A 27,534-nucleotide genomic window follows, 5' to 3' on the forward strand; every position below is an offset into this window, starting at 1 on the left:
CCCACTGGAAGGCTTAACTGTTTGACCTCTTTAAAGACCAGCCCAGAGTCAGTCAAGTTGGTCCTTGGACTGTGAATAGAGACAATAGAGATTAAAACCATGCCTACCTGAAAGCCTTCCCCCCCCCCCCAGGGTCTGTCTTCTGGATTCTGACCTCAGCACAGATTGTTCATGGACCACCCTCAAGTCCAGTAAACCAATAGATTTGAATCATGCTAGCCAATGAGCTTGAAGTGGTGTGTAAGGGCCACTTCTCCCAACTTCAGGGAGCTTATGTTCTCTTGGTCTGGGATGCAGAAGAAAGAAGGATGCAGCCCACTCTCTCTCCCCTCCATCCTAGGACTTCTGAACTTTTGGAGCCATGTGCTCTCTCTTTACTAACATTGAATATGCTTTAATAATGCTGAGTGCCCCAAACCAGGTCACTTGCCTCTAATGTCCAAGTAACACTATATTAGAGACCCCTGCTAAGTTCCCTAAAACTGGGGACAGACAGGCACAAAAAACTGGGTAGTGACCTTGATTCAGTGCCAAGGAAGATGATAAGGAGGAAAAAAAAGGCCTGGAAGAGACACAAGGAAGAATGGAGGCAGGAGGTCTTGGGGGGGAGGGGCGGAGCTGGGTTTGGAGTCAAGACTTCCCCATATCACTTCACCTCTTTGGACCTCAGTTTCTTCCCCTGTAAAATCAGGGTTGGGCTTGATGGCCCAAGGCCCGTTTTAGCTCCAAAGCTGTGAGCCTATGAAAGCACTTCTCTCAGCCTCAGTTTCCTCTTTTGTAGAATGGAGGGAATAACCAAAAAACAATTATGATGATAACCTTAATAATACCACTTCATACCCGCTTCTTGGGCTGCAGTGAGGACCAAGTGATGGTTATTGCTATTGCTATCTAAACCACAAGAAGGGTCTTAGGAGCCCCCCGAGTCAGCCCAGAAAGGGCAGAGGACAATTCAGTCCAGTTCAGTTGAACAAATATGTAAGTACCTACTATGCATAAGAAACTATATCCAACACTGGAGATGGAAACAAAAAAGGAAACCATCCCTGCCCTCAGGGAGGTTCCAGTCTAGTGTACACAGATAAGTCGATATAAAATAGATGGAAAATTCTTTCAAGAGAGATGCATAGAGAGGGAGGGGGTTCATGAGAGGCCATATATGGGAGATGGACTTGATTTTTAGAGGATTCTTAGAGGCAAAAAAGAAGAGGGAAGGCATTTCAGGCAAAAGAGACAGCCTATGCAAAGTCATGGCAGTGAGAAAGGGAATACTTTATGAGAGGACCAGCCAGCAGGCTGTTTGTTACAATGGAGAGCATGTCTAGGAATGCAACATGGAAGACTGCAGTGGCTAAGGGGAGCCAAGCCAGGGAGAGCTTTAAATACCAGCCTGGAGAATTTTCATTTTATCCTAAAAAGGAAGCCAGTGCAGACTTCTGAGTGTGTGAGAGGGGAATGGGGAAAGGGTGGGGCAGGGTAATGCCAAGGTCAGGAAATAGGGAGCCACTGGAATTTACTAAGTGGAAGGTGGGTGACATGGTCAGACCTGAGCTTTAGGAAAATCACTTTAGTGGCTGGAGGGTAGACTGGAGTGGAGAAAGACCTGAGGCAGGCAGGCAGACCCCTCAACACTATCACAATAGTACAGGTGGGAGGGCCTGGACAAGGTAGGGGTTGTGTCAGCAGAGAGAAAAGGCTGTATTGGGGAGATTGTACAAAGGTGAAGCCGACCAGAGACAGTGCAGAGGTGAAATTGATGAGAGATGCTGCAGAGGTGAAACTGACCAGGGATGCTGCAGAGGTGAAATTGCCCAGAGACAGTGCAGAGGTGAAATCCACCAGGGATGCTGCAGAGGTGAAATTGCCCAGAGACAGTGCAGAGGTGAAATTAACAGGCCATGTCACCATATTGGATCTGGGGGGGTGAGGGATATTGAGGAATCCCAGATGACTCCCAGGTTAGGAGCCTGAGGGAGAGAAGATGGAAGTGCCCTTCATACTGATAGGAAAGGTCAGAGGTTTAAGGGGAAAGATAGTGAGTTCTGTTTTTGGACATGTTTGAGATACCTCTAGGAAGTCTGTCCTTCCTGGGTCTGCCTGCTGCACCTCCTGCCTTAGACACACCCCTGGAGTGCCCCAAGACACTGGACCCCTTCCAAATAAAGCTTCGAAGAACCAGACTGGTTGAGCAGAAGAGAAATTTATGCTGAGAGGGAAGGGAGATCGGGAGGAGCTGCCATAATGGGAAGGGGGAGGCTTTGGGTTCCCAGGGCCAGCCACCCAATCCAACATGGGCATTGGAAAGCACTTCTGTCCTGGAAGAACTGAGCTGCTGTTGCAGGGGAAGCCTGTGTGGCCCTCTGCTCATCTCTGGGAGGGACCTTAACACTGACTGAGCCAGGACAGTTCATGTCACTGCTATCCAGCCAGGGTGCAAGGCCCTGTGTGACTGGGGAGGTGGGGGGGGGGGCAGAGCCTTCTTCCTCAGTTTCCCCATCCTTAAAATGAGGGTTGGCTTATGAGCACATAGACCAAGCTGGAAATGACCTTAGATATAACATCCACAGCCTTCATTTTCCTGACAAGAAGCTGAGGCCCAACGATGGGAAAGCACTTGCCTAAAGTTACTGAGGTGGTGAGAGACCTTTCTGGAACTGTCACCAGAGTCCTTCAAACTCTAAGCCTGGAATCTCTACAGCTAGGGAAAGCCAGCCCAGGCAGGGGTGACTCCACCCATCCCTGAGGCTGAAAAGCCTCACAGGCAGAGACTGGCCCACCCGGGACCCTAGCAAGAGATAGGGCAGCCCCCAGCCCACACAAACTCTCAGTCCTGGGCCCTCACCTCTGGACTTGGGAGTGGGGGGGGGGTAACTCTAACTCAGACCTCCTCCCGGAATTCCAGACCAGCAGGGCCCCTTGGCCTGGCTGCCCTTACTGCTGGGTAAGTGTCCCCATGTGCCAAATTGAACCGTCCTCCCAATCTGAAGCCTAGGGACACTCCCTAGCCCCTGCTGGCTCAGCAGCATCCCGAAATCTTCATTTCTTGTATTCGGTCAGGCAGGCAGTCAACAAGCATTTATTGGGTGCTTACTTGTGCCAGTCACTGGACTAAGGACTGGGGATACAAAGCAAGGCAAAAGGAGAATCTCTGCCCTCAGAGAGCTCACAGTCTAAGGGAGGCTACAACATGCACTGATGAGATATATACAGGGCAAACAGGAGGTGACCTCAGAGGAAAGGCACTAGCATTATGGGACCCAAGAGACTTCCTGCAAAGAGGCAGAGGTGAGGAGGGAGGGAGCACAGCCAGTCCAAGGTGTGGAATCTGGAGGTGGGGGCGTCATGGTGGGAAGGAAGGTGTAGGAAGCCTGGAGAGGCTGGGAACCCCGATAGGAAGTGATGCTTGATCCTGGAGGTCCAAGGGAGCAGCTGGACTTCTTGAGATGGCTGGGAGGAAGGGCAGGGAGGTCTTTCTCCAGCACCCTCCCTCTAAGGACTTCGGGGGAGTCGCCTCTACTTTCCCTGGCATGATGCCCAGCCACAGCAGCCGTCCAGCACCTGAATGGTGGTGGCTGTAGTGTGACAGGGAGCACACTCCCATCACTCCGGCCCAGTGCAGGGGACTGCTGCAGTTGGCTTCAGTTTCCCATCCCCTCCCCCAGACAGCCCATGCACATAGGTTCACCCCTACACACACACACACACACACACACACACACACACACACACTCTGCTCCCTCCCACATGGGCACTGTGCTGGGTTTGGGCCACCTATGGGGAATGGGGCTTGACTGGGTCCCTACAGGCCCTGCCCTGCCCTTCTCCCCCTACCTCCATTTCCCAAAAGCGTCTGCAGCCTCATCTGTCTGGATTTGAGGCCCTAGTGGGAGCCAGGGCTACATGACTCATAGAAGGTGATGTTTTACAGAAGCAGAAACTGAGAAGACCAGAGGAAGGAGAGACTGGCCTGAGTCACATGACTCCCCCAACTCCAAAGCTGAGGCTGTTCTCTGGCCTGGCCTTGGCTTTCAAGGCCCATTGCAATTCAGCCCTGATCACGCCCACTCCCGCCGTCTCTCTCCCACGTGAAGCCATGGCCGGGCCCACCAGTGGTGACCAAGGACATGACTGGACTCCTGGGAAAGGCTGTCATTTCTGCCTAACCTGCCCCCTGCTCCTGGTTCTTGTGCAGGGCCCAATAAGGGAGGCAGCTGTCATGTGGCCCCCACCGTACCCCAGCCTTCTCCAGTCCATTGCACTCCCGGATCCTGATTCTGCCCTGGGCTCCAGGCACCCAGACCCTCCTGTAAGCCCAGCCTAGCCAGGAGCCCTAGCGGGTGAGCTTGACTGCCCCTCCCTGGGGCTCCTTCCTCCCTCCCTCTCTCTACCTCCTGCACCTAAGCAGATTATGGGGGGTGCTCCCAGTGAGCACTTTCCAGGGCATGGGCAGGGCTGAAGTCCTTGCAGCCCCACTCTCTCGGCCCATTTTCCGTAGCCCTGCTGCCTCGCCCCTCCCCAGGCCTGTAGAAGACTCGATTCTGTTCCTGCCTGGGTCCCTCACTCCCTGTGCTCCCCCCAGTTCCATCCCCTCTCTCTTCCTCCAGACGGTGGTGATCTGTCTGGCCTGCACACCCTCTGCCCCAGGCCTGGAGCCACACTCTCACCTGAGAACCTGCAAGGAGGGATCCGGCTGGAAAGGGGAAGAAGCCACGGAGGACGCTGGAGACCCAGAGCTAGTCCTGCCCCCCAGGGTGTGGGCACGGATGCTTCTCACCAGGCTCAGTGCCAAAGGGAAGGACTACAGGGGCTGGCACAGTTGGGTCTGTTTAACCCCAGGAAGGTTCCGGGAGGACAGGAGGGCTTTGTTCAAGCATTGGAGGAGTGGGGGTGGGGGTCAGTCTTCTTCTTGCCCCACCTCCAGGACAGAACCAGGAGAGATGGGGAGAGGGCTGACCCCAGGGGATGAAGGGCTAGTGTCTTCTCCAAGAAGACAGCCATGGGCCACAACCTGCCTCTCACCTCCCCAGGACAGGAGCCATGGAGCCAGAGCTTTCCCCAGGGCATGCCAGGAAATGACCAGGCAAGCTTGGACAGAGTCCCTGGCAAAAGGAGGGAGTCAGGGGAGAGAGCCCATCTGAGGGCATCAGAGGCCTCTCGCTGCTAGCAGGCACATGAATAAGAGTCAGGGTCTGTGCTGGGGCAGCCACAAGAGCGAATGGGATCTAATGGGGAGGAGGGCGTGGTCCCGCTCCATTCTCCACTGCCTACACCACATCTTGAGGGACGCATTTGGTGTTGGCCTTCTGGGGGGCGGGGGGTGGACCAAGTGCCTAGCACCCAGAGGAGAGAGAGCAGGGGAGTTATGGGCATGGATGCAGAGCCAGCCTAGCTTGGCTTGCCTCCTCAGAGCCAGTCCCAGAGTGGGTGGGGCAGAGGCTGGACTTCCTCCTGGAGGGTATTTGCAAGCCCATGCATGCTTGGTCCAGTGTCTGCTGACTGACTGCAGGGGTTCCTGCTGTGCCAGGACAGCTTGACTGGACAGGCTCTGATGCCTCTCCAAGAGGACAGGCCTTGAGATGGAGCCATGGGCAACGCCCAAGCTCTCTGAGGGAGAAAAGGGCAGGGATAAGGGGTCACAGAAGACCAAGGCAGGGTGAGGGTACCCATGATGAGCAAGCAACACAAGGGGGTGTGGGAGGGTGCCACAGCACAGGCCCATGGTAAGGAGTCATGTAAGCTGGGGTGGCCATGAGCCTTTCAAATCTGTTAGAGGTCAAGGGTGAGGCCTGGGAGCAGGTGACCAGGCTCCATAGTGGGAAAGTCTCTGGGGACCTTGGGCCAGAGAGACAGAGACAGAGGAGAGAGAAAGAAAACGAGAGAGAGAGAGAGAGAGAGAGAGAGAGAGAGAGAGAGAGAGAGAGAGATGACAACAGCATCTGGCTAAGTGGCAGAGATGGGGGCCTTCCAGGAGCTAAATGTAGGGCCAGGGACTGTACTTCCCAAGGGTCAATGTTCAGGAGAGGGAAGACTCAGGCAGGTTTGTAGGCAGAGAGAAAGAAGTTGGGAGAGAGGGAGGGGCTGGAAAGGTCAGAAAGAGGAGGGTCACTGGAGGAGCCAAAGGATGGATGGGGTGGGACAGAATGAGGTGGTCTTCTGCCTTCTCTGAAGCAGGGATGAGGAATAAAAGGAGTGCTGTGAAGGAGAGGGGAGAGAAGCCTAGGGGAGCCTTCATTTTCACTGTGGAGCATAAAGGAGAACAATAACTCAAAGCAGTTGTCAGGTGTGAAGCTTCTGGTGCTGCAGAAGGTAGGAGCTATATCTGAATGCCTTCCCACACTGACTGCACTCATAGGGCTTCTCACCAGTGTGAATTCTCTGGTGCTGAGTCAGGTGTGAGCTTTGGACAAAAGTCTTCCCACACTGACAGCACTCATAGGGCTTCTCTTGAGTGTGAATTCTCTGGTGTTCAATAAGGTAGGCGCTCTGGCTGAAGGCCTTTCCACATGCCTTACATTGATAGGGCTTCACTCCAGTGTGAATTCTCTGGTGCTGTGTAAGGGAGGAGCTCTGGCTGAAGGTCTTGCCACACTCCTGGCATTCATAGGGCTTCTCCCCACTATGAGTCCTCCAGTGAGTGATGAGGGCTGTCCTCCACATGAAAGACCTCCCGCATTCCTTGCATCCATAGGGTTTCTCACCAGTGTGAATCCTCTGGTGCTGACTTAGGTCTGAGCTCCCCTTGAAGGCCTTCCCACATTCATGACATTCATAAGGCTTCTCTCCAGTATGGATTTTTTGGTGCTCAATGAGGGATGAGATTCGAGCAAAGGCTTTCCCACAGTGAAGGCACTTGTAGGGCTTCTCCCCACTGTGAGTTCTCTCGTGTGTGACCAGGGCTGAGCTCCAGGTGAAGGTCCTTCCACATTCATGGCATGTGTAGGGTTTTTCTCCGGTGTGAATTCTCTGGTGCTTCCTAAGGTCTGAACTCCCTCTGAAGGCTTTCCCACACTCCCTGCATGCATAGGGTCTCTCACCAGTGTGAATTCTCTGGTGTTTAGTGAGGGTGGAGCTCTGGATGAAGGCCTTGCCACATTCCTGGCATGTGTAGGGCTTGTCTCCGGTGTGAATCCTCTGGTGCTCACGGAGATTTGACCGGCACCGGAACCCTCTCTCGCATTCACTGCACATGTAGGTCTTCCCTCTGGAGGGAGCTCTTAGCTGCTTTGTGAACGGCCCAAAGTCCTCTTTCCCTAGGGCATCGCTCTCTTGGTCAGCAGAGTTCTTCCTGGCACAGACCCTCCCCCAGGTACTTGGCTTGGGATGCGGGCTCTCCCTTGCCACACCAAAGCCTTGTGGTGGTCTCTCCTCTTCGCAAAGGCCCTCCTGAGTAACAGGGTGGGGGCTCAGACAGAAGCTTCTCCTAATCCCAGCATGCCCCTGAGTGGTCTCCCCAGTGTGGGAGCTGCTTGTCCTCTGGGGGACGGCTGGCCTGGGGGGCTCTCTGGAGGGATTTTCCTTTTGCCTCCCATCTAAGTCCTTCAGTCTTTCACTGGCTTCCATCAACACGGAGCCCTGGAGACCATCCTCCTGGGATCTTTCTGTTCCTATTCCGGCAGTTTCTGGAAGCTCTTGCTGGGGGTGTGACATTTTGTTCTGGACCTTGACCTCCCAATCTAAAAACAAAACAAGAAATGTACATATCACCAAGGATGAGGCCCATTTAGTCTCCACTTCCTCACTGTGCCTCCTTAGGAGACCACACATCTTCAGGCTACAAGGTACTTCAGAGACCCCCTGCTCGCTTTTCAAAGACAAAACTGAGGCGGCCGAGAGAGAGGTAGGAACTTGTCCGAGGTCACACAGGTGGTGTGGTCTTGCCCCTCCACCATTGTGGACTGCAACCCTCCTGCGTCCCTTCACCTCAGTATATCCATCTCCGGGTGACCAACCCTCTGGTCTCAAACCCCTCCCAACTCAGAGAGGCAGACAGTGGGGTGGGATGGTTAACTGGGAAGCTAAGCTGAGGGTCTGGGAAGAATTGAGGAGCAAATACTGGAGGGAGTTTGAAAGACTCAGGGATCACTGGTCACCCCCTTTTGGAAAAGCTCAACCCCTGGGAACCGGAAGCCCTGAGCAGGAAGCTGTGGAGAGGAAACCTGCCTGCCCCAGTATGGAGGGGGGGCCTCAGGCAGAGGCTGGCCAACCCAGGCTGTCAGGCCTGTGGCCCTAGAGCAGGCTCCTCTTTGTGGGGCAGGGGGGTTTGGTTCCCTTCCAAGCAGCTGGGAGGGCCTTGTGGGCGAGGCAGTCACTCCCCTGGCCCAGCCCTGCCCACCTTCGGTCTGGCAAACACTGACTAGCTCCCTGCCCACAGAGGCTGCCAGGTTGGGCCCTCAGAGGAAGCTCCCCGAAGAGGGGCAGGGGCAGCGGGGTGGGGGGGATCTGGCCCAGCTTTCCCAGGGAGGACAGAGGCCCACCCAGGCCCACAGTCCCTAGGATGAGGGACAAAGGCAACTGAGGAATAAGCTGGGGATCCACTGCAGGTGCCTCTCCCCTTCTTGGTTTCCCAAACAGTAGGAAGGGGCCGCAGGAGGCACAGAGAGGCTTCTGGGATCTGGTGTCTAGGGGTCCCCTTCCCCATGAATAAGTTGGGGGAGGGGAGAAACTCAGAATGGGAGCTGGGAGGTGCTCAGAGGCCAGTCAGGCCAAGCCCTTCATTTGGCAGAGGTAGAAACTGAGGCGCACAGTCCCACAGATGTCAGTCAGGACCTGAACTCAGAGCTCCTTGTTTGGCCCCTTTCCACCTAGCAAATCCAACTCTCCGACAGTGGAGGCCACTTGTGGTAAAAAATATGAAAGTTTTTTAACAGTCGGTTAGGATAACTGAAAGACACCAGTTTTTTTTTTTAAGGACCACCCTTTCGGGGAGGAGACCAACGGCATGAGCTATGCACGCCAGTCCACCTGCTGTGCACGTCAGACTGCCTGCTAGCACTCCACTTCCGGAGTGCGAGCTTAAAAGGCAAGGAGAGAACGGAAGTGGGAGCTTTTTCCTGCTCTGCTGGTTTCCTGACTGCGCTGCACAGACGGTCTCTCTCTCCCCAAAGGTGGCCTTTGGTTTTGGTGAGTTTTATACGGAATATAGACTAAGCTTAGACTTAAGACGATTTGTATTGTGTTTCTACTTTCCTATCCTTCTAATCAACATCACCTTGTGACTACCATACAATAAAAGCTCTATCTAGAAAACCAGAAGCTTCTTCCATTTACTAGTCTGGGAGATAAATTAAGGGAAAGGTTAAGTAGGGTAGATTTATGATCTAATATCCAATTTTAAATCTCACACACTGAAGAATCTCAGAGAGGGCAGGAATTTGCCCCATGTCACACAGCAATCCCAGGATTCTTAGAGATCATTCAGCCACCCCTCCCCCATCTCATAAAGGGAAAATGTGCAGCCCAAAGAGAGGAAAAGACTCAGAACCCCCTCATACCAGAAGTGGATCTGGCGCACCCTGATTCTACAGATGGGAGGAGGCGCCAGAGTCAGGAGAGAAGTGCTTGGCCTCAGCATTGGGCTGGGGGAAGGCTGGGGGCCTTGGGCGACACCCCAGCTGCCTCCTCCTCTGACAGCTAGCAGAGTAAGGCAGGGATGCATCTCTGGGCCTGGACACACTGTAGCTGCGTGAACCTGGCCAAGTCACTTTACCTCTGCCTGCCTGTTTCCTTCTCTGTGAGACAGGGATTCTAAAAGCACCTCCCTCCCTCCTACGGTCACAGTAATTGCAAAGTGCTTAGCACAGGACCTGAAGCCTGAGGGGGCTGTCCCTGGGGGGGCCTCAGCTCCTCCAGGAAAGGCAGGTACAGGGCACTAAACCTTCAGGGTCCCACGTGGCACCACACTATCGCCCGGGGGAGGGGAGAATTCTGGGGCCCCAGGAAAGGGCTGCTGATGTGGTGCTCCCAATCTCCTCTACTCCTGCAATGACATTGGCTCCAATCACAGCTGTGAGGCCACTTGCTGAACGCCCCTCCCCCTCCCAGGCAGCCTAGTTATTAACCCGGTTAGCCTGAGGCCCTGGAAAATGTAGAGAGGGGAGAAGGAAGAGAAATGGAAGAGGGAAAGGAGAGGAGAGGAGAACGGGGGTGGGGGAAGGATGGGGAGAGAGAGAGGGAAGGGATAAAGGGAGAGAAGGAAGAGAAATGGAAGAGGGGAGGGGGAAAAGGAAGGGAAGAGAGAGAGCAGAGAGGGGAGAAAGGGAAGGAGAGGAGGGGGAGGGAGAGAGAAGAGAAGAGAAAGGGAGGAGAGAGACACAGAAGAGAGCAGGGAAGAAACCCCACCTCTCACCCTAATTCCTAGAGGAGGGAATGACATAAGTACTTCACTAGAGATTGACATCCAGCAGCCCAAATAGGCTAAGCATTTATTAAGCCCTAACTGTATGCCAGGCACTGCACTCAGTGCTGGGGAAACAGACAGATTGTAAATCCCGGCCCTCCCTTGCCTCAAAGAACAGGAATCTTCACAGGGACAACAAGCCTGAGCAGTGCTACCACCTCTTGCTCCCTGTGGGGCATGGCACAATCTCTTCCCTGTCCTGGTCCTCGGTTTCCCTATGTGGAATATGAGAGGACACAGAGCGTTGGGTCTAGGACACCAGCTCTGATTGGTTTGGGGGGGGGAGCAGCGTCCGGGCTCAGGGAGGACAGAGGGTGGAGGCCATCTCTCGACTCCCAAGGGCCCCTGAAGAAGGCAGGCAGGATGGGCAGAGCTTGACACCCATGTCACGGGAAGACACAGAAGGATCCAGAGAAGACAAGGTTTACAGGAGAGTCTTCTTCAAGTGTCTGGAGGCAGGGGCGGGAGCAGGAACAGCAGACAGAGGTGGCAGAGGCCCCTGTGGGGGCTGCCATGAAGGAAGGCCCCTCCCCATCTCCCAGCCCTGAGCTCCGCTGTTTGCCTTGACTGAAGCTACATAGGGCTCCCCAGAGAGCCGTCTGCACACACAGGTGCTGACTAACCGTCTTTAGGCTGTCCTCCAGGTGATCACACACATGGGCCAATCCAGCAGAACCCTTGAAGAATCTCAGAGTTGGCCAGCTAGCCCAGCCCAGCCCTGACCAGGAACTCCTTGCAGCTGTCCCTGAAGAGGTGCAGTCCAGTCTCTGCCTCCTCATGGGGGGGCTCCAGAGGCACACATATACTCAGATAGGACTATTGTTTCCTCAGAGCTCAGAGGAAGTGAGACACATGCCTGAGTTTGGGGGACTAGGAGAATAGCAGACTACTGGGCAAAAGAGGAAAGGCAGAGGGAGACACAAGGACTCATTTAAGCCAGCAGTCACAAGCAGGGGTCTGGAGCTCTGCATCGTGTCCAGCCTGCATCACACCTTCAGGAAGAAACAGCACGAATGGACCAGGGAAGGTGGGATCCCATCAGAGTGTTTCCATGAACAAAATTCAAGACAGGAGAGGAGCAGGCCAGAGACAGGACCCTGGGACTTGGTCAGTTAGGGAACAAGAGGAGGAGACAAAAGCAGTCAAGAGAAAGGCCAGGGTGGGACAGCCTCCAGGAGGTGAGGCAAGGGAAGAGAAAATGCAAGAATTGAGCAGGGGCAGTGCCCAAAAGCCGCCTTGCTGTAGGAGTTCAGAGAAGCAGTGGGCTGTGAGGAAACAACACTGAGGATGCCAGCAAAGAAAAGGAAGGAGGGAGGGATGACAGGGAAGAGAGAGGAGGGGAGGGAGGGGGAGGAAGAGAGAAAGGGAAGGGGGAGAGATGGAGGAATAAAGGATGAAAGGGAGGAAGGAGGGAGAGGACAGGAAGAAGGAGGGAGGGAAGAGAAAGAGAAAGAAGAGGGAGGGGGAAAGGGAGGAGGGAGGAAGGGGGAGGGAGAGAGGGAAGGAAGAACTAAAGGAGGGCTTGAGGTAGTAAGACAGAATCTTTGCTCTCTTGGGTTTGGGAGATCTAGGCATGTTTGGAAAAGAGGACAAAGAGGCAGTGGAGAGGAAGAGATGGAGGCCACGTGCTGTGACTAGTCTGGGAAGGGTCAAGAGCATGGACTTTAGAGACATAATGATTCTCCCCCAGCTATTCCCTAGTATGAAGTTTGTGATGCTGGATCAGATCTGAGCTGTAGCGAAAGGCTTTCCCACAATGATTGCATTCATAGGGCTTCTCTCCAGTGTGAATCCTCTGGTGTTGCGTCAGGTGTGATCTTTGGATAAAAGCTTTCCCACAGACACTGCATTCATAGGGCTTTTCTCCAGTGTGAGTTCTCTGGTGCTCAATAAGGTAGGAACTCACACTGAAGGCTTTCCCACAGACACTGCATTCATAGAGCTTCTCCCCAGTGTGAATTCTCTGGTGTTGAGTGAGGTGTGAGCTCTGGATAAAAGCCTTTCCACATTCAGGGCACTCATAAGGCTTCTCCCCACTGTGACTTCTCTGGTGAGTGATGAGGGCTGTCTTCCACATGAAGGCTCTCCCACATTCTTCACACTCATAGGGCTTCTCCCCAGTGTGAACCCTCCTGTGTTGGCTCAGGTCTGAGCTCCCCTTGAAGGCTTTTCCACACTCAGCACATTCATAGGGCTTCTCACCAGTGTGAACCTTGTGGTGCTCAATAAGGGATGAGCTCCTCCCAAAGGCTTTGCCACATTCCCCACACTGATAGGGCTTTTCTCCACTGTGAATCCTCTGGTGTTTTCGAAGGTCTGAGCTCCACCGGAAGGCTTTCCCACACTCCTGGCATGTGTAAGGCTTCTCTCCGGTGTGAACTCTCTGGTGCAGAGTAAGAGATGAGTGCTGCATGAAGGCTTTCCCGCATTCACCACACTCATAGGGCTTCTCACCAGCAGGGGTTTGCTGTATCCCTGAGGGCAGGTTCTGCCCCTCTCTTCTTGCATCCTCCCGGCTCAGGGATCTCTCTCCAGGAGGGTGGGAGCCCCCACACAAGTGGCCTTCCTCCCCACTGGGGCTTTTCCCAGGGGAGAAGGATGCTGCGGATGGCCGTGCTGCGTACTTGGGACTGGGTGACCTCGGAATCTCCCCAACGGGGCCTTCCCTCTGCCTCCCTCGTGTGTCCTCCTGTCCACAAGCTTCGGCACACACGGAACCCAGGGGCCCTCTAGTTCCCCCTAGTCTTTCCATTCCTGTCCCTAGGTCTTCAGAAATTCCTCTTGTAGAGTAGATGCCTTGGTCTCAGTCCTAGCCTCCCAGTCTGAAAAAGATCGAAAATGTACATACATGTCACCGTTTCCGGGTGCTCGGAGGGTTTAGGAGCTGGTGATAGAGGGGGAGAGCTGGGCAGGGCACAGCCCTGATGGGTGGGTTTCGGCCAAAGAATAGGGACCAACTGTCCTGGAGGGGGGGCTGGGCGTAAGCAGGGGACAGCTCTAGAAGGGACGGGTTGGTGGTTGCGCTGGAGGGGGTGATGGTAACAAAGGCTCCACTTCTCTCATACAACGGAGGGATTAGGCGTCCTGCCCACGGGCAGCGTCAGCGGGGGGTGGGGCAAGGTCTCCAAACAGACGGAAGCACCCCTTGCCAGGCATTCTGGGTCAGCTAGCTACCTACGGGACTCGGGTCCTACTGTGCCCATTTCACAGACGAGGAAATTGACTGTCCCGGGGAGCTCAAGTGACTGGCCTGGGCACCAGTTCAGCAGGCAGCCACGCTGGGTGTGGAAGCCCGTCTTCTTGGTCTCAGGCCAGGTTGGCGTCTTCTTGCTATGAGTGCTGGGCTGTCTTTCCAGATACCTCGGAGTGGGGGCTCACAGTTAGGGTAAAGGAGCCAGGGGCCAGCCCCTGTGGGGGCAGGCTAAAGTGCTACCTCCCAATGGAAAGGGAAAGGTCTCTCTGCAGGTCACAGACCACCCTTCTCAGACCTCAGCCTGTCCCCCCACCCCCAAACTTGGGCTGGGAGGGGTCCAGGGGAACCAGAGTCCAGCTTCTCTCCAACCTCCCTGGAGGGGGCACAGGGAACATGAACAGGACTGTTAGAGCCAGGAAGGGCTCCTGAGAGACTCTCATTTTACAGAGAGGAAGCTGAGGCTGGCTGGCCAGCAGAGGTCCTAGGTGTGAATGCTGCCCAGCAACCTCCAGCTTTCCTCAGTTTCCCCTTTGGCAAAAGGAGGGGCTGGCTTTGGTGATCTCTAAGCACTCACCGAAGCAGGAAGGACTTGAGAGAGAACTCCCCAGGAAATATGCCAACGTGGTCATCAGCCTGGGCTGGAAACAAAGCCCCAGGGGATGCCGGATCCCAGACCTCAGCATACTCCTCCAAGAAATGGGGCCAATAAGCCCACAGCCCCGGCCTCTCAGGGTGGTATCGCTGAGGGGGAAGAGGAGGCCCAGGGCAGAGGAGGGGTTGAGCCTCCTGGGCCCTGACCACTCTCTGGACCCGTTCCTCCCCATGTACATGGCCTGCTGAGCTACAGCCGGGACCTACACACCCCGAGGACAGCTGATACCAAGGAAGGCTGGGGCTGAGACCTGGCCTGATGCCCCGCCCAGGAGCCAGGATCCTCTCCTTCCACCCCTGCCCCCACCAAGCACTAGCCTGCTCTGCCACTGACACCGGCTCTCTTGGGCTGAGTGTAGGCCCCTGAACTCATAGTCAGGATTTGGGGGAGGACTTCAGGTGAAGAGCCACCACAGTCAGGAAAGCTTATCTCCACCTGTCCTCAATCTTTCGCCCCTCCCGCCTGCCTTGGTATGCCCATGGGGGGTGCTCCTCCTGGGCAGCGTGCTCCCTCATGCCTCTGGAGGGCAGGCTGGGCCAGGTGCTGTCCACTTCCCACTAGCCATCCTGCCAGGAACCTCTCCTTCCACGAGGCTGCATCCAGGACCTAGGCCATCTATCCCCATTTTAGTGAGGAGAAAACCGAGGCCAAGTCCAGTCTGCAACACGTCCATCGCTGCCCATTCAGAAGGGGCAGCCGGGGCCTTCCCTCCCTCAGGAGCGTCTGGCTCTCTCCACTCTCCCATCAGACTAATTTTTCTCCCAGAGCCAGAGTACTGGGGAGGCAGAGCCATCTCTGCCCCCTCCAGACTCCTCCAACAAGGGCAGGAAGAGCCACCAGGCCACAGGCTGATCTGGAATCGTTTGAAAAGTACAGCCCTCTTTCCAGGCCAGGTCAGGATCGGTGGTGGCAGGGGACAGGGTTTGTCCAGGAGCGAGCTGTGCAAAGACATACCAGGCCCAGCCCAGAGGGCCAGCCAGCCAGCAAACATTTATGAAGTGCCCACTGAGGGCCAGGCACTATGCACAGCCCAGGGGATAGAGGCAAAGGATGGTGCCTGCCCTCAGGGAGCTCCCAGTCTGAGGGGGCAAGAATGCAATCCAACACGCTGCAGACAGAGGACAGGGACAGGCAGGACTGGACAGTGGGAGGGCCCAAAGCTTAGGAAGGACAGGGAAAGGCTCCTCGCGAAAGGTGAGCTTTTCACTGGGACTTCAGGGAAGCCTGGAAAGTCAGTGGTCACAGCAGAGAAGGAAAAGCCTTCCAGGCCCAGGCGACAATGGCCAGAGCCCACAGAGAGAGGCTCTTGTGAGCAGAATGGCCAGCATCCAAGAGGGAGGATGGGGGAGTGAGGTGCAAGAAGCCTGGGCTGGGCCAAGCAGAGCATGGGATGCTTACTCTGGGAGGTGATGGGGGCCCTGGAGATAATCGAGTGCTGTGTGGTGGCAGAGAGAGCCAGGAGAATGGGGACTGAGCAAAGGCCACTGGACTTGGCCACTAAGAGACCACTGGTCACTTTGGAGAGGGCAGTTTGGGCAGAATGATGACAGCGAGAGGAGAGGAGAGGCACCATGGCCGACAGCCTCTTTGAGGAGTTTAGCCCCAAAGGGCAGAAGAGATATCAGATAATGGTTAGCAGGGAGGGGAGGGTCAAGTGGGTGAATACAGCATGGAGGAGACACGGGCATGTTTGCAGGCCAGGAGAGGGGGAGACTGAAGAGAAGTGAGAGAGGGAGGTGACAGAGGGGGGCGATCTGTTGGAGGAGATGGGATGGAAGGGGATCACTTGAGCAGGTCAGCCTTGGTCAGGAGTCAGGTCACCTCATCATGGCAGACGGGGGTGGGGGGGGGGAAGGAGGAAAGGGGGCAGAAGGCTCCTGAGGGATGGGAGGGCAGGAGAGGGAGCTCACAGTGCATGGTCTGTTTTTTCTGTAAAACAGGAGGCAGGGTCTCAGCTGAGAGAGTGGGGGGAGGTTTGTAAGGGCCTTGGGGAGGGTGGGAGAGGAGAATTCCTGGGCAGCAGGGAGGGCCTGGTGGGGTGGTGTCCCATAAACTTATGGTGAACCCACCACAAGGTGATTTTCTCCACCTTCATTCACCATCATGTGTGGATGTGTGAAGGTGACAGATGGTGGGAATGACCCAGGCCTCAGGCTTAGGGGGCATGATTGGGGATGTGATGAGAGGTCAAGGGATTCACAAGAGGAGGACAGTGTAGAGATGAAGTGGTTCCCCAAGGGGTCCGGATGGGGGGAAGAGGAGGGAGGGGCTGGGAGGAGACTGAGGGGTCAGGGGTCGGGGGTCACAGTGAGGATGAAGAGGAGGTATGTGAGGGGAGCCAATAGATTAAGGCGGGATAAGGGGATTTTAGGATTTAGACCATGGAGGTGAGGAACTGGAGGTGCTACGTTCATGGTCTTAAAAGAATGGAGAGGCAGGAAAGATGAATACACTAGGGAAGGAAAAGGAGAGAAAGGATGAGGAAAATCATCTCACCTAATTAGGGTGCACAAGTAGAAGTCTGCACAAACAAGGGAGAGGTGGTGGGGAGAGTGGATGAACTGGTCAAAGAAGGGAAGGACTCACACACAATTGGTACAGAAACACATTTTGCCCAAGAGGGAAACAGAAGGAAAAAGGGGAATGTGTAGATTAAGGAAGGGGATGGCTTCAGAGAAATCTGGACTTTGCAAAGAGAAGTGAGCAGAACCATTTGTATGGTGACAACCCTAGGAAAGACTTAAGAACTCTGAGCAGCCCAGAGACCAGTCAGGACTCCAAGGGACTCCAGTTGGGCATGCTGCCCACCTCCTGGTACACAGGGGATTCGGGGCAACTTCTTTGACATGGCTAATGTAGAAATTTGTCTTACTTGAGTATGCATTGCATAGGATTTTTTCTTTCTTTCTCAATGGGAAGAATAATTTTCTTATGAATTTTGAGTCCTGGAGGCTCATTTGGCTCTTTCTGCATTTCTGTCACCTGAATCACTCTTTGCTTGGCTCCTTGGAGCCTCCCCCATGCACTGAGGTGCACCTGGCTTATCTGCCCAGCCACAGCGGCCCTCAGAGACACAAGCCCGTTTCTTGAGGGCTGCCCATGTCCTTTCTGCATGACTTTCACGGGGGGAGAGGAAGTCCAAGTTTCCTGATGGAAAAATAATGTGTTAAAGAAGACTCTTAGGAATTGTGAGGGACCGCAGCAGCCTTGGGCCCTAGTCACACACAAATCCCCATTATGACTTCCTCAGTAAATCAATGCTTGAAGGTCTCCAGGGACAGGAAGGCCCTTCCACACCAGGACAGCTCCCAGCGTTAGGAGCTACTGCCTGGCCTGTAGCCTCCACTGCCCTTGGCTTCTGTTTCTACCCCCTGGGGTCAAACAATGAGTGGGATGGCTCCCCAAGTGAACACCCTTCAGCTAATTTGAAGAGAGCTTCTGTCTTCCATGAGCCTTCTCTTTTCCATTCTACACAAGCCCTGCTACTTCAACTGAATGTCCCCCACCCACCCACCATCGTATGGGCTTCTAGACTCTCCAGGTCATCAGCACCCATCTTAAGCAGGACCCAGTACTCCAGAGAAGGTCAAAATTCTCACCTCAGTCCTAAAGAGTTTGGTCTTTTCACCAACCCCAGAGGCTTTGTTCATTTTAGACTGCTCAGGCACAGGGTAGCCATTCTGACACAAGGATCAAGGTGCCCTGGGGTTCCATCACATGCATCATCCTAACAGATGATGAGCTGCTGAAGACAGGGTCTGGGGTCCTGGGGCCGAGCCTAGGGCTCAGGTCTGAGCTCTTCCTCTGGGCTTTCCCACCTTCTCTGAACTTGTAGGGCTTCTACCCAGGGTGGATTCTCTGGTGGAAAAGAGACATTTGTCAGCCTGGCAGTAAGGGGATATCCCCCTCTCCTTGTGTGGGGGATGGCCACTCTCAGAGCCCACCACAGGGGTCTGCTCCTCATTAGTCACACTCTGTTTCTCACTGGGCCACCCCAACTCCCCTGACAAAGGACTCCTCGGCCCCCAGCTCCCCCTTCCCTGGCCCACACCAGGCTCTCCCACCCACTGCCAAGTACTATCTTGGGAGAAGCGTCAGCACCATGGACAAAATAAGCTTTGCCTAGAATTGAGTAACCAAGGGACATTTGGATGAATTCTGTCTGGAGCCAGACCACAGGCGGCTGACCCCAGAACCAGGCCCAGTCCGGCTCCAAGTGTGGCCAGCTCAGAGGCAGGTGATCCAAACAGCATGGCCTCATGAGGGCCGAGAAAGGAGGAGAGTGGGCAAGAGCCATAGGGGTCACGGAGGAAAAGGAGGCCAGCCTAGAAGTAGCTGAGACTCTTGGAAGAGCCAGGGAGCAGAGAACCTAGATCGTGGCAACAGAGATGAAGCATCTTTCAGGTTGTTGGGGATCTGTCCAAAGTGGGGGGGGAGGGAGAAAAAGGGAGAAGCATTTATTAAGTGCCTACTGTGTGCCAGCCACCATGCTAAGCCCTTTAGAAATATTATCTCCCTTGAACTTCATGACACCCTGAGAGAGATGCTGTCATAATCCCCATTTTATAGTTGAGGAAACTGAGGCAGAAGTGTAATGATTTGTCCATGGTCACAAAACTAATAAATGTCTGAGGCAGGATTTGAACTCAGTCTTCCTGACTCCAGACCCAGTACTCTAACCACTTGGCCACATAATTCCTAGGCAGAGGGCACATGAAGGGGTCAGCTTTAGAAAAGAGGACAGGCAACTTGTGGATGAGTTAGGAGGGGAAGAAGAATACCTCTACATAGAGACAAGGGAAGGGAGGAGGGGGCAACCAGGCTGGCTACCAAGGATGGCAAGGACACTCTCATATCATAGCTACTTCCTGGTGTGAAGTTTCTGGTGCTGAAGAAGGTAGGAGTTATAGCCAAAGACTTTCCCACAGTCCTTGCATTCATAGGACTTAGCTCCAGTGTGAATCCTCTGGTGCTCAATAAGGTAGGAGCTCACACTGAAAGCTTTTCCACATTCATTGCATTCATAGGGCTTCTCTCCAGTGTGAATCCTCTGGTGTTGGGTCCAGTGTGATCTTTGGATGAAAGCTTTCCCACAGACACTGCATTCATAGGGCTTCTCCCCAGTGTGAATTCTCTGGTGCTCAATAAGGTAGGAACTCACACTGAAGGCTTTCCCACAGTCTCTGCATTCATAGGGCTTCTCCCCAGTGTGAATTCTCTGGTGTTGAGTGAGCTGTGAGCTTTGGACAAAAGCTTTCCCACATTCAGGGCACTCATAAGGCTTCTCCCCACTGTGACTTCTCTGATGAGTGATGTGGGCTGTCTTCCACATGAAGGCTCTCCCACATTCTTCACACTCATAGGGCTTCTCCCCAGTGTGAACCCTCCTGTGTTGGCTCAGGTCTGAGCTCCCCTTGAAGGCTTTTCCACACTCAGCACATTCATAGGGCTTCTCACCAGTGTGGACCTTGTGGTGCTCAATAAGGGATGAGCTCTGACCAAAGGCTTTGCCACATTCCCCACACTGATAGGGCCTCTCTCCACTGTGAGTTCTCTGATGTCTGATAAGAGGAGAGCTCCACCTGAAGGTCTTCCCACATTCACCACATTCATAGGGTTTCTCTCCAGTGTGAATTCTCTGGTGCTTTCTCAAGTCTGAGCTCCCCCTGAAGGCTTTTCCACAATCTCTGCATGTATAGGGCTTCTCTCCAGTATGAGTCCTCTGGTGTAGCATAAGAGTTGAATTTTGAATGAAAACTTTCCCACATTTGTTACATTCGTAAGGCTTCTCTCCAGTGTGAATTCTCTGGTGTTCAGTGAGGTTTGACCTGCACCTGAACACTTTCTGACACAGAGCACATGCATAGGGCTTCTCTCCAGTGTGAATTCTCTGGTGGGCAATGAGGGCTGAGGGCAGCTTGAAGTCTTTTCCACACTCATCACACTTACAGGCACAAGTTCGCTCGTGTTCAATTGAATGGGAACTCAGTGTGGACTTCTCCTCACCTGGTGCCGTGGTCTGGGGCCCCTTTTCTATAGGCACCCTGTCCTGGGGAAGAAGCTTTGAGCTTCTCCCAAATTGCTCACTCTCACAGCCTCTTTCCCTAGCTGGGCTGACCTGGCAGGAGCTGGACATGAGTCCTGGGCAGTGGGTTTTTTCTGAGTCATCCTTAGACAGTCTTTCAATTCTGTTCCAGCTGTGTGTTCTCAGCACAGGCTTTTCCAAATGTGGGGTCTTGGGGAACATGCCCTCTGAGTCTCTGGGTCTTTAGAAATGGCCTGCGGTTAAGCTTGTCTCCTTGGGACAGTCTGAAAGACATAAAAACCGCACATGTTCCCTGGGCTGGTAGGAATGAAGGAGAAGTGTGGGACAATGTGGGCGGGCATCCCACATGGTGACAGTGGAGCAGAGGTGGCCCTCGACAGGAGAGGAAGCCCAGGGGGTAGAGCTGGGGGAGCCACTGGCCAGGCACCCAGTGGACAAGAGGAAGCCAGAGTGGGGGGGCCAGAGGTGCAGCTACTGCTCCTGGGGGAACCCGCCTGCCCTGCTTTCCAAACCATACTGGGGACGCCCCATCCCTGCCTTCTCCCTGGTCTGGAAGGGCTCCCCAGCTGTCCCTCATCTTCCTAACTTCATCCTCTGGGCCCACGGGGTCAGCTACTCCCCACTTCCCTCTCCCTGCTTTGGCAGTGCTGCCCTCTCTGATTGGAAGACAAGAGGCATGATTCTTCTGCCTTGTATTTGTGCTGCCAGTGCTTAGCACAGTGCCCTGCACATAGTAGGTGCTTAAAAAATGCTTGTCGATTGACTGATGGATTGACTTCCCTGAGTCCAGTGCCTTGGGCAGAGGTCCACTCTCCTAACACAAGTCCTAGGCACTGCTCTGGACTCCTTTGGACCTGTCTGACTGGCCCTCGCTCTGGGTTGGGGTAACATCTCCCCAGAAAGAGGAGCCTCCGAGCTCCAAGAAAGGGAGAGACAGATCTTGGTCTGATCCCTTCTCTCCAGGAGTCCTCTAGAGCTCTGCTCCTATCTAGGCAATGGGATGGTCTGATGAGCTGAGCTGCAGGGAGACACCCCTAGGGGGCAGCACCGAGGTCACTCCCCAAGTTAGCCTGCAATCCTGCCGCAATTGCTGAACCTGCCCAACCAGGAAAGTGGCTGAGCAGCCCCGCCTGCCCCGCCCCCAAGCTGGGCACACCTGCTCTCCCTGGCTCTCTGCTTGGCCCAATTGCCCATCAGCTGATGCCAATGAAAGGTTCTCTTGGCCTCTCCACATTGCTGACCCCAGATGGAAGGACTCTGGGGGGAGGGGGCTGCAGAGTTCTCCGCTCTGCCTCATCTCGGGACAAGGGCAGGGGTGGGACTGGGTGGGCCAAGCTTGGACAGGGGGTGGAAGCCAGCGCCTTTCCTCCCCACAGCAGCTGGACCACAGGGAGACCCCTCTGGGGACATGGTAGGACCAGGTCAAATCGGGAGCCCTGGCGTCCGTGGAGTTGGGGCCCAGCTGCCTGCTGGAGATCTCTGGGGCGGCACCCAGGCCTGCAGCAGGAAGACCTGAGTTTGAATCTGGCCTCAGATGCTCCCTAGCTGTGGGACCCTGGGCAAGTCTCCCCAGCTCTGCCCACCTCCGTTTCCATGACTGTAAATTGAAGGTCCCAAGAGCACCTTGCAAGGACCGAATGAGGGCACCTGGCCCAGGGCTGAGGCCCTTCATCAAAGGAGACTCGTAGGCAACATTGATGAGAAACCGTCCTTCTCCTCCTCTGCCAAGGGGCATTACTGTGCACCTACTGTGTGACCGGGCACACAGGCTCTTGTCCTGCTTGCCCTTTGCTGCCATCACCCAGGCTACCCCGGCCCAGCCAGCCAGACTCCCTGCTAGGTCCCTCTCCTTCCTCCAATCACTTCCTCCAACTGCTGCCCCCCCCCCAAATCTGGAGCAGTTCCTCCCCCCTCCCCTCATCATCCCCAGCTCCAGGCGCCCCCAAGAGGCCATTCCCCTGTGCCCACAGGCCCCCAGACCCAATTCAAAGGGGGCCCTCCCCTGGGCTCCTTTTTGTAGCCAGGATGGTCCCCCCTGGACCTTCTCCAAGGGGCCTCCCAGCCTGGCTCCTGGCTCCCTGCCAGCCTTGTCCCACACCACTGGCCTTTGAGGTGAGCTGGACCTGACAGATGGGTCCTTGTCCCCCGGACACGTGGGGTCCTGATCCCTCCCAGCCAAGCTTTCCCCACCCTTCCCCCACTGGGCAAATGCTTCTGTGGTCACACTCCGGGCTCCATTAAGCACTTCCTGGGGCCCCATCCTCCCGGCCCCCCCCCCCCCGCCATGCCCAGGTACACCTATACAAAGTGGTGGACTCCAAGGTCAGTTAGCAACAAGGCGGGGAGGAAGGAAGGGGTAGAGACTTTCCCAACCTTCTCGACAATGCCAATGCTCACCCCAGAGCGCCCCCTCCCCACCCCCAGCCAGCCTGAACAGAGGGAACTGAGGCAGAACACCACCGCCACTGTGTGTCTGAAGCAGAGGGGACTCCTCATGGGGCTGATCCTGTCCCCCGAAGCTACTTGGGGCAGAGTCTGAGGCGGTGAAAAGTGAATTCCCAGCAGGGGGTGGGGTCGGGAAGGGCTGAGACAGCTTTGCGGTCCAGCCATAGCGGAATAAAAGGGGGAAAGACCAGCGTTCTCAGGGGGAAGACAACCACTCAGATCTCGAGCCCAATCAGGGAAAGCCACAGGGAACATGAGCTCCAGGACGTCTAAATGGGTCCAAACACCTGCAAGACAAAGGCTGAGGACCCCGTGGAGTCCCAGCAGGAGGGACTGGCAGAGGAGAAAAACAGGGCAGAGACAGGAGCTGACGCCTGAGCCCCACTCCTCTCCGGGGAGCCAGGGATCCGTCCCAGCCCCAGGCCTGCACCAGGCATCTCCCAGAGAATCAGACCTCTGGCTCATTGTCCCCAGTCCGGTGCCAGGGTCTGTTGGCTCTTCAGCTCACACCGGACTATTCCGACAGCTGCTGGCGGTCTGCCCGTCTCCCATCCATCCCCTACTCCTTCACCAACGTGATTTTTCTAAAGCACAAGAGACCGTGTCCCCCCCTGCTCCCCACTCGCTGACCTCCAGTGGCTCCCTATCACCTCTGGGATCAAATACAAAATGACCCACTGGGCCTTCCCAGCCTGCCCCCAAACTCCCTTTCTAGACGGGATCGCACTGCTCCCCCTCATCCAACTGGGCTTCTTTACGATCCCGGGGCATCTCCCACTGCTGTGCTGTCACCTCCTCCACGCGGCCTCTCCTGATGCCCAGCCTCCGGCCCTCCCACTCCTCCAGCCCACTCCTCCAGCCGTAGTGCACTAACACACTGGCTAGACCACAGGGGCACTGTGGGAGAGCAGGCGCCTACAGCGTCAGGATGCTCCTTTTCTCTCTTTTATCCAGCCGGGCCCTGATGACCTGATCACAGTGGAACCCACCTTTGGCTCTGAGGTGCTCGCCCTCCAGGTAGGACAAGGGGCTTACCTGCCCGTGGCATATGCCCCTGCTGGCCTCAGCAGCGCCACACCCTGGCCCAGGCTTTGGAACACAGCTACCAAGGGCCTGGTCAGCACTGAATGAAGGGATGCCAGAGAGCCAGGCTCTCCCGCTGCAGAGCAGACCCTTCCCCCCATCCTCTGCAACCTCTCCAGGCCCCCAGGCTCCCTGCCTTCTCTTCATCAACTCCTCAACTCATGCAAATGAGAAGAGTCACCCCCATTTCTGGAAAACACGGTCCTTCCATTTTTTTTCCTTTTTTTTTTTTTTTTTTGTGGAGCAATGAGGGTTAAGTGACTTGCCCAGGGTCACCCAGCTAGTAAGTATCAAGTGTCTGAGGCCGGATTTGAACTCAAGTCCTCCTGACTCCAGGGCCAGTGCTCTATCCACTACACCACCTAGCTGCCCCCAACGGTCCTTCCATTTTACAGGGAAGAAGATGGAGGCCCAGAGACCCAAAGGTCACAGTTCCTAAAGGCGCTGAGACCTGGACCCTTGCGGGCTCTCCCCTCCCCCACCCATCCCCTGCATAGCTGCAGTCACTCCTAAGGCCTGGCCAGGCCACTCCCCTCCTCAGTGGGTACTTCACGGCCTGGTCCAGCCTGACTGACCACTGCCCCCCCCCACGCCTTCTGGGCAAAACGGCATTTCATCTACCACCTCCACACCTTTGGCCAGCCTAGCCTGCTGCCTGGCACGCCCTCCTTCTTCCCCTCTGGCTCCGTTCAGGTGGTCTCCCACTCCCCCTTTCCATTCGCCGAGCATGGGTTCTAGACACACAGGATACAAGCGCTCCTCTGGGAAAACCCAGGCCTGCCGGTCCCTGCACACAACCAGGGCTGAATGAACGCCTGTGGATTGTGAGGCTCTGCACACAGTCAAGGAAGATCAGAGGGCCACAAGAGAGGGCAGGCGTGATTATCATGACAGCAGTGATCAGAATCACACAAGCATTTATGAGGTGCCAGCTGTGTCCCAGGCCCTACACAAAGCACTTTGCAAACACAACCTCAACCTGGGAGGTCAGTGCTGACATGATCCCCATTTTACAGATAGGGAAACAGAGGCAGGCAGTGCTTAAGTGAAGGCTGAATTCAGGTCTTCCCGACAGCCAGCAGGCCAGCTAGCCAGACAAGCGGCTGAGGCTTCCCTGGGGCTGCAGGATTTCCCACATTTATTACATGGGAGCATAGACTGCCGTGGAGGGGGCACAGTCAGGTCCCCAAAGGGCCTTCAGAGCCTCTCCAAACACTGGGCCAAAGCTAACAAGATAAAAAACGTCAAGTCTTATGACACTTTGGTACCAAAAGATTAGCTTCCCAAAGACAGGACAAGGAAAACATGGTGCAGGGGCAGCAGATCAGAAGAAGATCTAGGGGTCTGAGTGGTCATCATCCAGAAAGCTCACAGGACCTTGGGCTGCCCTGAAAAGAGAAAGTTCCCTGTGCTCTGCACTGGACCCAACTCCTCACAGGACTTGGGCCACTTGTTCCAGAGGAGGGGACAGTGCTGGTGTGGGAGGAGGCCTGGCAGCCAGAACTCCAGAAACAAAGGAGAAGGGGGATCACCAGACCAGGAGCCTGCATCTATCACAGGCCTGAAGAGCAAGGGGGAGCAAGGGAGGCTAAAATATGAAGAGAGAAGGGGGGGAGGGAAGGGGAGGGAGAGAGAGAGAGAAGAAAGGGGAGGGGAAGGGAGGGGAGGGAAGGGAGAGAGAAGCTCCCCAAAGACAACAGAGGCTGTTGAGCCACAGAAAAGAAGGCCCTGTCACAAGCAAACCCCACAAAGACATAAGGAGAGAGAAGATAATGGAATGCAATGCCCCCCAGCTCCCATAAAAGCCTGGATTCCAAGCTACACAAAGGGAATGAAGCCCTTGGGAGCCCCAAGAGCCACCCCCGCCTTCATCAGTGCCCCCCATTGTCCCCTGGGGGGGCCACCTCCTTGGCACCAAAGCACAGTAGGAATCCCCAGCAAGAAGAGCCCCACCCACTCAAGGGTTCCTTCCTCCAATAATCCAGGGCTACCCCCAGCTCCAACCCCCAGGGCAGGTGTGGAAAAAAGCAGGACTCAAGGCAGCTAGGTGGCACAGTGGATAGAGCACCGGCCCTGGAGTCAGGAGTACCTGAGTTCCAATCCGACCTCAGACACTTAACACTTACTAGCTGTGTGACCCTGGGCAAGTCACTTAACCCCAATTGCCTCACTTAAAAAAAAAAGAGAGAGAGAGAGAGAAAAGCAGGACTCACCTGGGAAGCCCTTCCTGCTCCCTCCTCCTCTTCCTCAGGGCCTTCGGTTCAGGGGTGAGTCCTAAGAGGCAGAGGAAGGTTCAGGAAGGGGAGACTTCTCTAAGTACCCTTGGGCTCTACCCCGCAAAGGCCAGGGATTAGCCTCATTACCTTGGGATCTCTGAGAATGTCCCAGTTCTAAAGCCAGTGAGTGTGGGACCCCTTCAACTCTCAGTACCTGAGGACCTGAGTTCAAATCCAGCCTCAGACACTCAGCTGTATAACCCCAGGGCAAATCCCCTTCCTGCTGCCTGCCTCAGTTTCCTCTTCTGTAAAATGGGGGTCCTAATAGCCCTTCTGACGCAGGGTTGTGGTAAATAATAGAAGTGCTTGGCACGGTGCTCAGCACACTGTAGGTGCTTGTTCCCTTCCTTTCTTCTGCCTCTCTCCTGTCCTCGAGGAGCAAGACCACAGGAAAACAACAGTACAGACCAGACCAAAGGAGAGAAGCAAACCTGTAGTAAGCACCTAGCATGTGCTAGGACTGCACGGAAGGCATCAGGCAGTCCTTGCCCTCGAGGAGACCCTGAACCCAAGGAAGGCACCATCACTGAGGGCAATCAGGGAAGGCTCCCTGTAAGACGAGATCAAGGGAGGGGTCCGAGGGGAGGAGGTGACTGGGGCAGTCCCCAGGAAGGGGGCGGGGTGAAACTCGGCCAGAAGAGGGTGGCCCAGCCCCCGTCCCCGCACCGGGAGCTCCTGAGGGCATCCCCCACGCCTGGCACACTGCAGGCACTTAATAAATGTTTGTTGCGCGTCGACCACTGAGACAGCAGCTTAGGGGCACATAGCTGCGGGGGGGGGGAGAGGAAGGAGGGAGGGACCGGAGGAAGAGGGGAGGGGGCGTGGGGGGTCCGAGAGCCCACGGACACCCATCACCCGGGGATCTCTAGGCACCCTCCTGCTCAGCAGGCTGGGGGGACACTGGGAAAGGTGACACCCCCCCAACCCTCATTCCCTCCCCATCCACCCCTCGGCGCGGGGCCGGACTCACCCCCCGCCAGCCCCAAGCCGGACAAAGCGGACAGCGCCAGGCCTCCCAACGCACTGCGCTTGCGCTCAAGGAGGCACGGACTACGACCCCCCAAATCCCCCGGGCCTGCGCTTGCGCACCAGAGGCCACTGCCCTCCCGCTAGGTGACATCACTTTCCAAGAAACTCCGAGGGCTGCTGGGAAATGGAGTCTGGGGAGCGAGGATCCCCCGCAGGCGCAGATGAGGCAACAGGGGCTCCGGTCTCCATAGTAACGAAGCGCAGGCCCAGTCAAGCTCCTCCTCATATCCGTCCTGCCCCCAGCGCCTCCATGCACCGCCCCTCCCCCCCAAAGCGGACTGAATACTGCAAGCCCCGAGCGAAGGTCTCCGCTTCCAGTGCCAGCCCCGCCCCCATCTGGGCACCAAACGCACCAGCACTGATTAAGCGCTAACTGCATGCACACTTCTCCCTCCTCTGCAGCCCTCTTCCCTT

General features: G+C 55.5%; 2 protein-coding genes across 3 annotated transcripts; both read right to left on the reverse strand.

Annotated features, from left to right (window-relative positions):
• Positions 1–3,069: 3,069 nt before the first annotated feature.
• On the reverse strand, positions 3,070–26,091 carry LOC122748469 (zinc finger protein 3 homolog). The gene is made up of 7 exons (XM_043994099.1): positions 26,029–26,091; positions 17,841–18,099; positions 14,164–14,330; positions 12,088–13,218; positions 11,637–11,677; positions 8,355–8,489; positions 3,070–7,673 (listed from the first exon to the last, which is right to left on the reverse strand). Exons 4-7 carry the CDS (start codon positions 13,146–13,148, stop codon positions 6,277–6,279), a joined length of 2,634 nt encoding a protein of 877 aa, XP_043850034.1. The 5' UTR covers positions 13,149–13,218; positions 14,164–14,330; positions 17,841–18,099; positions 26,029–26,091; the 3' UTR covers positions 3,070–6,276.
• Positions 18,852–27,109, reverse strand: LOC122749596 (zinc finger protein OZF-like). Of its 2 annotated transcripts, XM_043996034.1 has the most exons (3): positions 27,062–27,109; positions 26,029–26,089; positions 18,852–20,550 (listed from the first exon to the last, which is right to left on the reverse strand). In XM_043996034.1, the coding sequence occupies exon 3, from the start codon at positions 20,486–20,488 to the stop codon at positions 19,103–19,105; it is 1,386 nt and encodes a 461-aa protein (XP_043851969.1). In that variant the 5' UTR covers positions 20,489–20,550; positions 26,029–26,089; positions 27,062–27,109; the 3' UTR covers positions 18,852–19,102. The 2 variants fall into 2 exon arrangements, with proteins under 2 accessions (XP_043851969.1, XP_043851970.1); XM_043996035.1 differs by lacking the exon at positions 26,029–26,089 and having other exon boundaries at positions 27,062–27,103.
• Positions 27,110–27,534: the final 425 nt, after the last annotated feature.

Source organism: Dromiciops gliroides, chromosome 3 (assembly GCF_019393635.1).
Source record: "Dromiciops gliroides isolate mDroGli1 chromosome 3, mDroGli1.pri, whole genome shotgun sequence".
NCBI classification, from domain to species: domain Eukaryota; kingdom Metazoa; phylum Chordata; class Mammalia; order Microbiotheria; family Microbiotheriidae; genus Dromiciops; species Dromiciops gliroides.

What these genes read in the sequence shown, in the direction of transcription:
- LOC122748469 (XM_043994099.1), bottom strand. Translation starts at nt 13,148, where the DNA reads ATGGAAAGACTAGGGGGAACTAGAGGGCCCCTGGGTTCCGTGTGTGCC. An exon ending in TGCTTCTCTGAACTCCTACA is followed by an intron (nt 8,490 to 11,636) that starts GCAAGGCGGCTT and finishes CCCTCATCCTAG; the next exon opens with GGACTGTGGGCCTGGGTGGG. An exon ending in CCTCTGTGGGCAGGGAGCTA is followed by an intron (nt 7,674 to 8,354) that starts GTCAGTGTTTGC and finishes TTTTGTTTTTAG; the next exon opens with ATTGGGAGGTCAAGGTCCAG.
- LOC122749596 (XM_043996034.1), bottom strand. Translation starts at nt 20,488, where the DNA reads ATGTTCCCCAAGACCCCACATTTGGAAAAGCCTGTGCTGAGAACACAC.